Source organism: Saimiri boliviensis, chromosome 10 (assembly GCF_048565385.1).
Source record: "Saimiri boliviensis isolate mSaiBol1 chromosome 10, mSaiBol1.pri, whole genome shotgun sequence".
NCBI classification, from domain to species: Eukaryota; Metazoa; Chordata; class Mammalia; order Primates; family Cebidae; genus Saimiri; species Saimiri boliviensis.
In genome coordinates this window covers 119153389-119166319 of record NC_133458.1, presented here as the reverse complement: position 1 = coordinate 119166319, position 12931 = coordinate 119153389, and the positions used below count along the sequence as shown (strand labels likewise).

The window sequence follows — 12931 nt, the reverse complement described above, 5'->3', positions numbered from 1 at the left end:
TTGGTCCTCCCTGGCCTCCCTGAGTGTAGGCAGGACTTAGAGACTCATTTCTAAAGAACAGAGTAAAGGAAAAGGGGGGAAATGGTGACTTTGCAATTGGGAAACCTGGCAAACGATCCTTTCTCCGAGTGGTGGAGGTCGACCTCACTAGTGATGTTGTGTGGCATCATTTAACCCTGATAGGATGTCATGAGAAGGGCGCTTCACCTCTGTGGTGTTCTTTCTTTCCAAAAACCCCTAACACCATTAAACCAAGACAAAAACATCAAACAAATCCCAATTCGAGGAACCTTTTACCAATGAACTTGTACCCCTGAAAACTGTCAAGGTCACGAAAAACAAGGAAAGATGAAGAATCTGCCACACACCGGAGGACACTAAAGCGACATGGAAAAGAAATAGGTGGGTGATGAACAATGAGAACACTTGGGCACAGGGAAGGGAACAACACTCACAGGGCTAGGTCGGGGGTGGAGGCGGGGGAAGGAAGGGACAGCAGGAGTTGGTCAGGGAGGACGGCGAGGGATAACACTGGGAGAAATGCCTGGTGTAGGTGATGGTTGGGATGGGGAGGGATAGAGGCAGCAAACCACCATGGCATGTGTGTACCTATGTAACAATCCCGCAGGATGCAGGATGTGCATATGTACCCCAGAGCCCAAATACGATACAATAAAAAATAAAATAAGAAATGCAACACGTGTCCTGGACTAGATACTGGAACAGAAGAGGACATTAGAGGAGAAACGGGTGAAATCCAATAAAACCTGGGCTCTAGTAGCTACTAAGGTATATACAGTAGTAATAGTGATTTCTTTAGTTTTGACTAAGTAATATTAAGATGTTTACATTGTGGGGAATTAGACTTGGGTGAACAGTGTATTCTCCTGCAGTATCCTCACAACTTTTCGTAAATCTGAAATTATTACCGAAAATGTTACTAGAAATAGCAGAGTTTGGGGGAGACTAGACAATAACACATCTGACAATGTGTTGTACGCTCTAGGGCTAAAAACAGCATTATGAGCATCAGGGTTCTGTGGATTGTGCAGAATGAAATTTAGTGGTTATGGAATCTCAGACAGTGTCCAATTTCCTGTCCATCTGGGATTCTTTTTCTAAACATTACCACCTGAGACTGTCTACTAAAAGAGATGCCAGGTATTTTATTTGACACCTAGCGTTTAAAAAATAAAAGTGAATACCCTTTATTCACTTTTATTTTTTAAACGCTAGGTAATAAAGGATATTCAAATCGGAAAGGAGGAAATCAAATTCTCTCTATTTGCAGATGACATGATTGTATATCTAGAAGACCCCATCATCTCAGCCCAAAATCTCCTGAAACTGATAAACAACTTCAGCAAAGTCTCAGGATACAAAATCAACGTGCAAAAATCACAAGCATTCCTATACACCAGTAATAGACTTCAAGAGAGCCAAATCAAGAATGAACTGCCATTCACAATAGCTACAAAGAGAATAAAATACCTAGGAATACAACAAACAAGGAACGTAAAGGACCTCTTCAAGGAGAACTACAAGCCATTGCTCAACGAAATAAGAGAGGACACAAACAGATGGAGAAACATTCCATGTTCATGGTTAGGAAGAATCAACATCGTGAAAATGGCCATACTGCCCAAAGTAATTTACAGATTGAATGCTATTCCCATCAAGCTACCAATGACCTTCTTCACAGAACTGGAAAAAAACACCTTAAACTTCACATGGAACCAAAAGAGAGCCCGCATAGCCAAGTCAATTCTAAGCAAAAAGAACAAAGCAGGAGGTATCACACTACTGGACTTCAAACTATACTACAAGGCTACAGTAATCAAAACAGCTTGGTACTGGTACCAAAACAGAGACATACACCAACAGAACAGAACAGAGGCCTCAGAGGAAATACAACATACCCACAACCATCTGATCTTCGACAAACCTGACAAAAACAAGCAATGGGGAAAGGATTCCCTGTTTAATAAATGGTGTTGGGAAAACTGGCTAGCCATGTGCAGAAAGCAGAAACTGGACCTCTTCCTGACACCTTACACCAAAATTAACTCCAGATGGATTAAAGACTTAAACATCAGACCTAACACCATAAAAACCCTAGAAGAAAATCTAGGCAAAACCATTTAGGACATAGGCGCAGGCAAGGACTTCATGACCAAAACGCCAAAAGCAATGGCAACAAAAGCCAAAATAGACAAATGGGACCTAATCAAACTCCACACTGTTTCTTCTGCATGGCAAAAGAAACAGTCAGTAGAGTCAATCGGCAACCAACAGAATGGGAAAAAATTTTTGCAGTCTACCCATCTGACAAGGGGCTGATATCCAGAATCTACAATGAACTAAAACAGATCTACAAGAAAAAAAACAAACAAGCTCATTCAAAAATGGGCGAAGGATATGAACAGATACTTTACAAAAGAAGACATACAGGAGGCCAACAAACATATGAAAAAATGCTCATCATCACTGGTCATTAGAGAAATGCAAATCAAAACCACATTGAGATACCATCTCACACCAGTTAGAATGGCGATCATTAAAAAATCGGGAAACAACAGATGCTGGAGAGGATGTGGAGAAATAGGAACACTTTTACACTGTTGGTGGGAATGTAAATTAATTCAACCATTGTGGAAGACAGTGTGGCGATTCCTCAAGGACCTAAAAATAGAAATCCCATTTGACCCAGCAATCCCATTACTGGGTATATATCCAAAGGATTATAAATCATTCTACTATAAGGACACATGCACACGAATGTTCATTGCAGCACTGTTTACAATAGCAAAGACCTGGAACCAACCCAAATGCCCAATGACGATAGACTGGATAGGGAAAATGTGGTACATATATACCATGGAATATTACGCAGCCATCAAAAACGATGAGTTCACGTCCTTTGTAGGGACATGGATGAACCTGGAAACCATCATTCTCAGCAAACTGACACAAGAGCAGAAAATCAAACACCGCATATTCTCACTCATAGGCGGGTGTTGAACAATGAGAACACATGGACACAGGGAGGGGAGCACTACACACTGGGGTCCATTGGGGGGAAATGGGGAAGGGATGGGGGGGTGGGGAGGTGGGAAGAGATAGCATGGGGGGAAATGACAGATACAGGCAAGGGGATGGAAGGCAGAAAACCACACTGCCATGTGTGTACCTATGCAACAATCTTGCATGTTCTTCCCATGTACCCCAAAACCTAAAATGCAATAAAATAAATATTACCAAAAAAAAAAAATAAAAAAAAAGTGAATTCCTGAGGTCAGCTTGTTTATTGCTTAGGTGAGCCAGAATTTGTCAAGTGTCACTTTCTAGTAAAAGGAGTGCACATTTACTTCTTGCCAAACCCATTTATGTCAGTTTCCTGGTAGTTTGGATTCCAGGGAAATAGGATTTCCTGTGCATACACACCTTCCCCCACACTCAGCATCAGAGAGCTTTTGGTTCTTGTAGAACCCCAACTCACTGTGGGAAGAGCTGTTTCATGGTTGCTTTCCTAAGGTAGCAGGTCTCCCTGCCACCCAGTAGTTCAGGAGGCCCCAGGGAAATATGGAGAATCTCTCCATACAGGGCTTACATTCTGAATAGGATTCTCTCTTAATGTGGATCGAAATGGCTGAAGTAAATCTTGAGTGTGCCTTGGAGATGTTGGTAAATGCGGCACGTTCCTCCAGCACTGCTGTGGTTAGGAAGGGGTCTGTTCAAAGCTATGAGATCTGCCTGGGGATCCATCTCAAGGTTTGGGGATCTGAGTGGAAGCAGCTTAAAGCTGAGGAGGTTCCAGGAGGCTTCTGGCTCAACTGGGACTCATGTAATGTAACCTTCTCATCCAAAAAAGAGAGCTTTAAAGAGCCACTGGGTGTACATGAATGAGCTGCATTCAGTTTTCAATTTGTGGGCTGTGGTGTCAGAATCATGGTTTTGGACACGTGTATGTGTCCCTGTGCATGTGCACAAGCAGACACACACACACACCCAGCAGCAGCAATCAGTGCCCTGTTTTGTGTGCAAATGAGAAGAGTGGTAAAAAATAAACTCCCAAGACAGGTAACACGAAACCACCCAGCTGGTCTTTGCAATGAGGCTTGTAGCTATTTTTCCTTCCCTTTCCTCCCCATTCCTCTTCTCTTCCTCCTTCTCTCCTGTCTCCTTTTTCTTCCTCTTCTTGTACTAGTGGGACTTTGTAGATTTTTCTTGCTTTAATTAATTATGGAGGAAGTTTGTCCTTTTTGAGCACAGGGTAGCTAGTGGTAGGGAACATGGCCACAGGACCAGCCAGAAGTGGGCCTGGAATTTCAGGTGGGTTGTAGATTATGAACAGGGGTTCACTGTGGATCCCAAATGCGGTTCCACCTTTAACTTTTGGCCCCACTGAAGCCAGATCTCTGTTGCTCTGCACTGCTTCCTTCTGTGCTCTAAGCTCCCTGGGGCAGAGGAACCAAACCATCCACTCCATCCCTGCAGCATGCATATCATAGAGGAAATGGCTTGCATCACATTATTTATATTGTATTAGAGTCTGAAATGTGTGAAAAGCCAGACATAGAGGGTGCAGAGTCCTGCTTATGAGGAATTAGGTGACCCAGGAGCAGTGGTTCCATTCAAAATGACAATGCCCGGGGAGTCTCAGTGAGGCCGAGAGGGCAGTGAATGAGCATTTGGGCTTTAAGACAAACAGACCCAGGGATGAATCCTCTTGTGTTCCTCACTAGCTGTATAGCCTGGGAAAATCCCTTAACTTCCCTAAGTCTCAAAATTCCTTAACCGTAAAATAAATATAAATGTCAGAGCACTGTTAAATGCGATCACACATGTCTGGCAGGCCATCAATAAATACTCGCTTCTGCTATTTTCGTTTTTATCCATATACCAAGTAAGTATGTGCCTGGCACGGTAGAGGGAACAAACACAGGCAAGGTACAGGCCTGCCCGCCCCCATGTGCCTGCATCCTAGTGAGGAAATCTACAAAACTTTAGTATCTTGATATCTCTCTGCCTCACCTTCCTCATCAATAAAAGGTGGACAACCATAACTACTTCATAAGATTAAATGCATGAATACACATAAGCATTTAGAAAAATATTTGCACGCTGTAAGTGCTCGAACAGTTATTTTACAATGATTGTTCAAAGGAGAGTTAACATTTTGTTGGCACTGTTAGGAATTACTTTACAGAGAAGGTGACCATTGACGTGAGCTTGAGGGATGGCTGGAACTGTTAAAGATGGTCTGGGTAGAGGGAATGATGAAGACCCAAGGTGCAAGGCGGGGGTGGGGAGGGCTTAAGGGAGAGCCAGTCACTTGCTGGTCGCTGTGGGACAGGGTCTACAAACCTAAGAGGGAAAGGCAAGTCTAGAAAGGCTTTTGGAAGGTCCTGAAAAGCTAAGTGAAAATTTGTGTTTAGTTATGTAGGCAACGTGGAGATCCTAAGCTATGCTCAGGATCAGAAGTATGCACTAGGAAAATCAGTGAGGCCTTGACATGAGAAAAGGCAGAATTTCCATCAGGGATGCATATGAGAAGCTAGTGACACTTCATCCATTCATTGCATCGGCACACATTTCTTTGGTTTATGTGAGGCACTGTCCTAGACACTGGGTATACAGTGGTGAACAAGACAGAATTTGCCTTCCTGGAGTTCAGAGCCTAGTGAGAGAGACAGATAGGCAGGCAGGCAGTCACACAGAGACGTATCTTGTAAAATGGTAAGTTCAAGAAAAGAATATACAGGGGCTATGACCAGAGGGTTATCTAACAGGGGCCACCTCCCTGAAGAAGTGACATGTAAGCTGAGACATGAAGGATGGGGAGGAACGATCCACCAAGTGGAAGGACAGAGTGAGAAACTGCTTTCCAGGCAAACGGCTGTGCTGGGGTGAGAAGGTCATATTTATCTTACAGCAAGGCATTTGTGGCATCAATGCAGAAAATGGATTGGAAAGAGGGTAAGAGCAGATTTGGTTGGACTCACTGGGACAGTAGAGTGGGAGCTACATCAAAAGACGACTGAGAGAATTCGACACAAAATGATCCTGTTCACCCAACATGGGATGAAGCTCACAAGCAGAAGAAGCCAGACACAAAGGAGTGTATGCTACAGAGGACTCTGATACAACGTTCCAGGATACAGTTTCCTAAAAATGAACCAGCCGGTGGCGACCGACTTCAGAATAGCGGCTACTCCAGGGACTACTGACAGGGAGTGTCATAAGAATTCCTTTTGGGGGGCTGAAAATTACCCACGTTTGCATTTGTATTTTCACTTGCCTTCGGTAGGTAGGCAATTCCGCCTAAGCATTCGTACGTGCTATGTAAGAGCGATCTGTAAAACGATAAAAGAAGTCTGCTATATACCATTGAAAAATAGATTCTTGAAACGTAATGTGAAGGGAACAAAGTAGGGTATAAAACTCTATATACAGGATCATAACTCTCAAAGAAATTATCAATACAGTATAATGTATTTGAAAAATTAAAAGGGAACACACACTTCAACACGGGTTGTTTCCGGTGGTAGGATTTCAGCTGACTGCTGTTAAGAAGACACCCCAGGGGAATTTCTGAGATACTGACACCATGGGTAGACATCAACCAAGCTCTCTGAGTAGAACAACAGGGGTGTGAATCCAGTTCTGTTCTTTCCTCAGAGGGAAGTGACTTTCAGGAAGGCACATAACTTCTCTAACCCTCAGTTTCCTCCCCTGTAATAGGGAGTCATAAAGATGCCTCCATCCTGGGCTTGCTTGGGAACGAAACAGGACCACGTGTGAGCCTCTGCACTGGGCCCACAGTGAATGCCCAGTCAATGCCAGTTACTGCCATTCAGGGGGGAAGCTCAGAGGCAGAGGAAAGTGAAGCTGTCCATGTGTAAACCCACTGTCCCTCTTTTCTGGGTCATCTGCAGAGATGGAGGCTGGAGAGGGGGACCCGAGGCAGAGGGTGAAGTGAAGGCCTAGAACGGCCATCAGAGGAAAGTGAAGGAGGCTGTCCAGGAAGCAGTAGCAGGCTGCCCAGAAGCACTGAATGCCAGCTGGGGTGGAAGGTGATGGTTCCTGCATGAGATCCTCCAATTTCCTTGTAGCCAAAGAGGATGGTCAAAATGTTACAGAGTTGGGAATTGAGAAGGGGCTCAGGGTGGGAAGACAAGGACATGAAATTTCACATGTAAACTCTAGAGAGTATAAAAAATAAAGAATGCCATTTTAAATGGGACAGTTTAAAGTTGAACTTGTTGTGACTATGCATAACTGTGAATGTAATGTATAAATGATATTATTTAAGGAAATCACAAAAACCTGTATTATTTGCCTTTCTACACAGACCCATTTCTTCCTTTCTATAACAAACAGCAAATATTATGATATAATATTCACATGCTATTTGAACACATGAAAAGTTTTTTCTTTTTTTTTTAAAGTTAACTAACCCTTCTAGGTACCAGTGGAGCCCAGAGCTCCTCAGGTGGAATTTGGGGAAATTTAATTGGCACTTAGTCAGTGACAGAGGAAGCATGAAATATACACTTTCCTCAGGTATTTGCATCTCTTTCTTCCTGATCAAGAAGACAGGCTTATGATATTTAATACTGTCCATTAGCAAAATCATGTTCACTGGTTAGACCACAAAGCACTAAAATGGACTTCATTTTAACATGAGTAAAAAGGAAATTACAACTAAAATAGAAACCTATTGTGTTATATCCAGAAAAACTACAATATGAGAAAGAAGGCATAGAATTTTTTTTCACAGGGAGCTCCTGAAAATCTGTATTGTGTGGCCCAACTGGATTCAATACTATCCTTTCCTCCAGAGTGTGCGGAGGGCATGTGTCAAGCTTGTCTCTGCAATTCAGTTAAAAGCTGCACAAAATGATACAATGCACACCGGGTCCTCTGAACAGCTATCACTGAATAACAATGTTATCAATAATGATTATTCAGCAATCATTTTTATGAACACTTTTAAAACTGTATCAGGTATTGTGCTAAACATTTTTTTTATGCATTAGGTCACCTGCTTCCCACAATAAACCACTGTGGGAGGTAGTTTATAAAAATCCATTTTGTGGGTAAGAGCATTAAAGCTCAGAGTAGGGTGACCCCCTGCCCAGGATTTCCCAGGATATGGGGCTTGTGGTGCGTATGCCAGAAAAGTCCCGGGCAAACTGAAATGAGTTGGTGACTCTATGAGAGTGACTTGCTTGATTTTTAAGTGATAGGGATTTAAACCCCTGTGTCTCTTTGACTGATCAGATTTCCTACCTCTTGCCAGCCCAGCTCAAAATTACCGTCCACAATGGTTGAAAGGCAAAGACATTCTTTGGTAATGTGGGAGTAGGGATCTAGGCTGAAACACAGAAATAATATTTCTTGCAGGGTAATTGAAAATGTCAACTTGTCTCTCCCTGTCCCCAAAACACTGAGTGAGTAGAGCTAAGCCTCCCTTTTCTAACATTTCCAAAGGCCTTGCACGTCACTGGAAACAGATGTTCAGAGTGAATATCCACTCACCTTGGGAAGAGGATACAGGTGACACAATGGTTGGCCAAGGCTCTGTTTACAAAACTCCAGAGTGTGACATACCACATCAGCATTCATATCTGCGCTGAGCCTGGAGGGCGATGGGGCAAAACAAAGGCTATTCAGATCTCTCTGGCATTAGAAAATAGAAGCTACTGCAAAGAAAGGTAAATCCCCAGAATGGCTTCTAATACCCTCAGCTCATTGCAGCCTAGCCTTTGAGCCCAGTCCTGTGGAGCTGCTGGATTGTAATGATTTCCTGCCACGTTGCTCTCTCCTGTATTTAGAATGAGGTCCTTAAGGGCAAGGATGGAGCACCCACAGACAGCACTGAGCTGCCAGTCAGCCTCCCACGCTAGCGTTGGGATTCTTTTTTTTTTTTTTTTTTTTTTTTTTTTTTTTTAATTGCATTTTAGGTTTTGGGGTACATGTGATGAACATGCAAGATTGTTGCATAGGTACACACATGGCAGTGTGCTTTGCTGCCTTCCGTCCCCTCACCTGTATCTGTCATTTCTCCCCATGCTATCTCTTCCCACCTCCCCACCCCCCGCCCCTCCCCCATTTCCCCCCAACAGACCCCAGTGTGTAGTGCTCCCCTTCCTGTGTCCATGTGTTCTCATTGTTCCTGTGGAGCTGCTGGATTGTAATGATTTCCTGCCACGTTGCTCTCTCCTGCATTTAGAATGAGGTCCTTAAGGGCAAGGATGGAGCACCCACAGCACTGAGCTGCCAGTCAGCCTCCCACGCTAGCGTTGGGATTCTTTTCAGGAAAAGCCACACACAAAATTGGGAAAGAAAAAGTGGGCAGGGATGTAATTTGATGGAAACAGTATTTTGAAGTTTGGGCCTTCGAAACATATGGTGACCTTATAGTGAAAAATCATTTACAATATAGCCTTAAACACCTAGACTTACTTTCTTAGGAAAAATCCATCTCTTTCCTTATGGATGGAAATTCATTGGTTAGACCACAAAGCACTAAAATGGACTTCATTTCTTTTTCTTTCTTTCTTTTCTTTCTTTACTTTCCTCCCTCCGTCCGTCCCTCCCTCCCTCCTTCCGTCTGTCCGTCCCTCCGTCCCTCCTTCCTTCCTTCCTTCCTCATTCTCTCTCTCTCTTTCTTTTTTTCTGGTTGTGAGAGACCAGAGTTTTATTATTACTCAAATCAATCTCCCCAATTATTCGGAAACAGAGTTTGTTTGTTTGTTTGAGGCGGAGTCTTGCTCTATCTATCGCCCAGGCTGGAGTGCAGTGGTATGCCATTTTGGCTCACTGCAACCTCTGCCTCCTTGATTCAAGTGATTCTTCTGCCTCAGTCTCCGAAGCAGCTGGAATTACAGGCACCCACCACCATGCCCAGATAACTTTTATATCTTTAGTAGAGACAGGGTTTCATTGTGCTGATCAGGCTAGTCTTGAACTCCTGACCTCAGGTGATCCACCAGCCTTGGCCTCCCAAAGTGCTGGGATTACAGGCGTGAGCCACTGCATTTGGCCACCAGGCATATTTCTTATTCTTACAGAAGAAAATAAAATGTAGCTGACTTGTTTCTTTCCCTGAGGATGGTATAAGGATAGTTCTCTTTAAACATTTAGTTTATATCTAGATTGGATGGAGCTAAAACAAACTTTCCATGTCCATTTTTTCTTTCCCACTCCCAAAACTCTTCTTACCAAGAAAAATGAGTATAATTTTTTGAATGAAGTGAACAAGTATAAACTCAGTACATTTTACAGGCAAATTGTGGATTCAAACCACAGGTCAAATCAAGAAAACAAAAATAAAAAACTCCAGCAACACAGGTTGGTCATACCCAGATCCCAATCTTTGTGTTCTGCGGCAGGACAGTGATGGAGTCTAGAAGATCCTTTTTTGGGTTTCTTCCCAGCTCGAATGACCACTTCACTGTCTCCCTTTGCCTCTGGGGGTGGGCTCCTGGTAACTGTGTTTATATGCTGCAGCTCCCTCCCAGCCAGCTGATTAGAACTCATTAAATTACTGTTTCAAGCAGGACCAATCTGATTCTTACAAACATTTGGTAATGTTGTTAAAAATGTTCAGCTTCACTCTGGGCTACTCTCAGAATAAGAAAAGCTAGAGAGAGCTGGGATGGTGCTGCCGTAATTTTCTACCATGTGGACGGAGTATCTGGAAAGCTAGTCTGAGGGGTGGGTTCTGAGGGCATTTTCCCGCCCTTCAGTCCCATAATCTGTGTGCTCTAGGTTCCTTATAATAAATTCACTCCAACCTCTCCCCACCCAGCAATAACAAGTACCTGTACAGCCACGGCAATGACTAACACCTCTCTTCTCTCGCTGAGCCTGAGCCGCCGCCGCCGCGTCCTCATTTTTCTCATGACTGAAGGCAGTAACAGCCCACACATGGGCCAACTCTTGAGCACTGCTGGTTAGCATTGGAGTGCCTGTCTCTTTTTAACCCCTGGCCTGAATGTGAGTCACTGAATCTGCTCTCTCCCTCTCTGCTTTCTCTCCCTGATGCCCATTTCACAGACTCAAGTAAGTTGTTTGCTTCCCTAAGAAAATTTTATACCTGGGCATGAGAATAACAAATGGAATTTAGAATTATAAAAAGCAAACAAAACAAAACAGAAAAACACTCTTGGTTTTCACTTTATGAGTAAGCAGCAGTTGCAATGGTTGCTAAACATAAAAGTCTCTTTAAAAAGCTCTAAAAATCTTACCTTGGGATCACCACACCTCCAAATACTGGGAGGGGCCTTGAGCGTTTATTTCTACCGTGCACCTTCCGGTAGAAAGAACTACCCTGTGTTAATGAAAACATATCTTCTCAAAGCCCATCACAGAAAAGGGGGCCACCTTGGAAATCTCTGATTATTTTAGGATAACTAATATGTGAAAACAGGCCGGAACCATGGCTGCCCAAATTTCATTCCAGCTGAATGTAGCTAACATCGTGGTTGGCAAGATGGTTTATCAACCTTTTGTGAGCACCTAAAGAGGGAAACGCAGAATCCATCAAGTTCATCATGAGAGTCAGCTGCTTAGCCCCAGGGTTCCTTCAAGGAAGGTCAAGGGGTAAGACTGCAACTAAAAGTATAAAAGATGCCCTCCCTTCTAAGCAGTGGGGCAGGCTGCTTGTGACAGATGAAGTCCATTACCAAACTAAAGTCTACCAGGGGTCAGTAAATCGGGAGAGGGTGGCTGTTTTCACACATCTGTTCTCAATTTAATTGTTCATTTATTTAACTGATGACTGCTGTCTTTATGGGGATCTGGTAGTTAGTGGACTCAAGAGAGGGCTCTGCTTAATCTTCGTTTTTAACCTAAGGCCAGTATCGCCATCTGTGGCAGTCCAGGACTAGCAGAGGCAACTATCATGTGATATGTGAGACCTAGTCTCTGTTCCCCTCTAATAGGTCACAACTTCAAGTAAGTGAACTTGAATGTGAGAGTGGTGATTTGGACCACTCAGAGAGTGAGGCTGGCCGTCTTTGAGCTGGGGAGCAGAAGAGGAGAACTGGGCATGTAGTGCCCGGGCATGTAGTGTCCCTCTAGGTCCTCTAAGATAGAGATTCATCATAAAAAGACATAAAGTGACAAGTATTCCTTTGGATAAAAAGAGAAAATGACGAACCCCATACATCGACACAAATTTAAATACGTTAGGATGTGCAAGGTGCATAAGAAGTGGCAGTATGGCGTGCGTACTCTTGCTCAGCCTTGGGACAGAAAGCCTAGACGACACAGAATTTGCTGAATCTTAAGCAGTCTGCAAACTCGTAGGACCAATTCCCACCTTTTCTTTTTCCCAGAGCAGCCAGTAAAGCCAAGAGAGTCACCATTTTAAAAAGACTTTTTCTTTTGAGCAGTTTTGGGTTTACAGTGAAATTGAGAGGAAAGTACAGAGACGTCTCATTTACCTCCTGCCCCCATACATGCATAGGCCCCCTATTATCAGTATCTGCCACCATTAAGTTCTTAAAATTCATAAACCTGCATTGACACATTATTATCTTCCAAAGAGTTTAGTTTACTTTAAGGTTCACTCTTGGTGTTGTATACTCCATGGGTTTGGAAAAATGCCTAATGACTTGTAGTCACCATTACAGTATCATATGGATTAATTACCACTGCCCTAAAAATCCTCTGTGTTATGCCTATTTGTCTCTTTCTCCATCCTAGCCCCTGGTGACCACTGATATTTTTGTAATCTCCATAGTTTTGCCTTTTGAAGAATGTCATAGAGTTGGAATCATACTGTATGTAGCCTTTTCAGATTGATTTTTCTCACTTAGTAATGTGCATTTAAGTTTACTCCATGTCTTTTTATGACTTGAGAGCTCATTTCCTTTTATTGCTGAATGATATTTCATTGTATGGTTGTACCACAAGT

General features: G+C 43.2%; 1 protein-coding gene across 3 annotated transcripts in view; it reads right to left on the bottom strand.

Annotated features, from left to right (window-relative positions):
• AOAH (acyloxyacyl hydrolase) overlaps positions 1-12931 on the bottom strand; it is a 234654-nt gene that overhangs the window by 138981 nt on the left and 82742 nt on the right. For all 3 annotated transcript variants that reach the window (XM_003930743.4, XM_074379815.1, XM_074379816.1), the window contains one exon: positions 8545-8644. In XM_003930743.4, coding sequence (XP_003930792.2) covers positions 8545-8644 — 100 coding nt within the window. The remainder of the gene's footprint in view (positions 1-8544; positions 8645-12931) is intronic.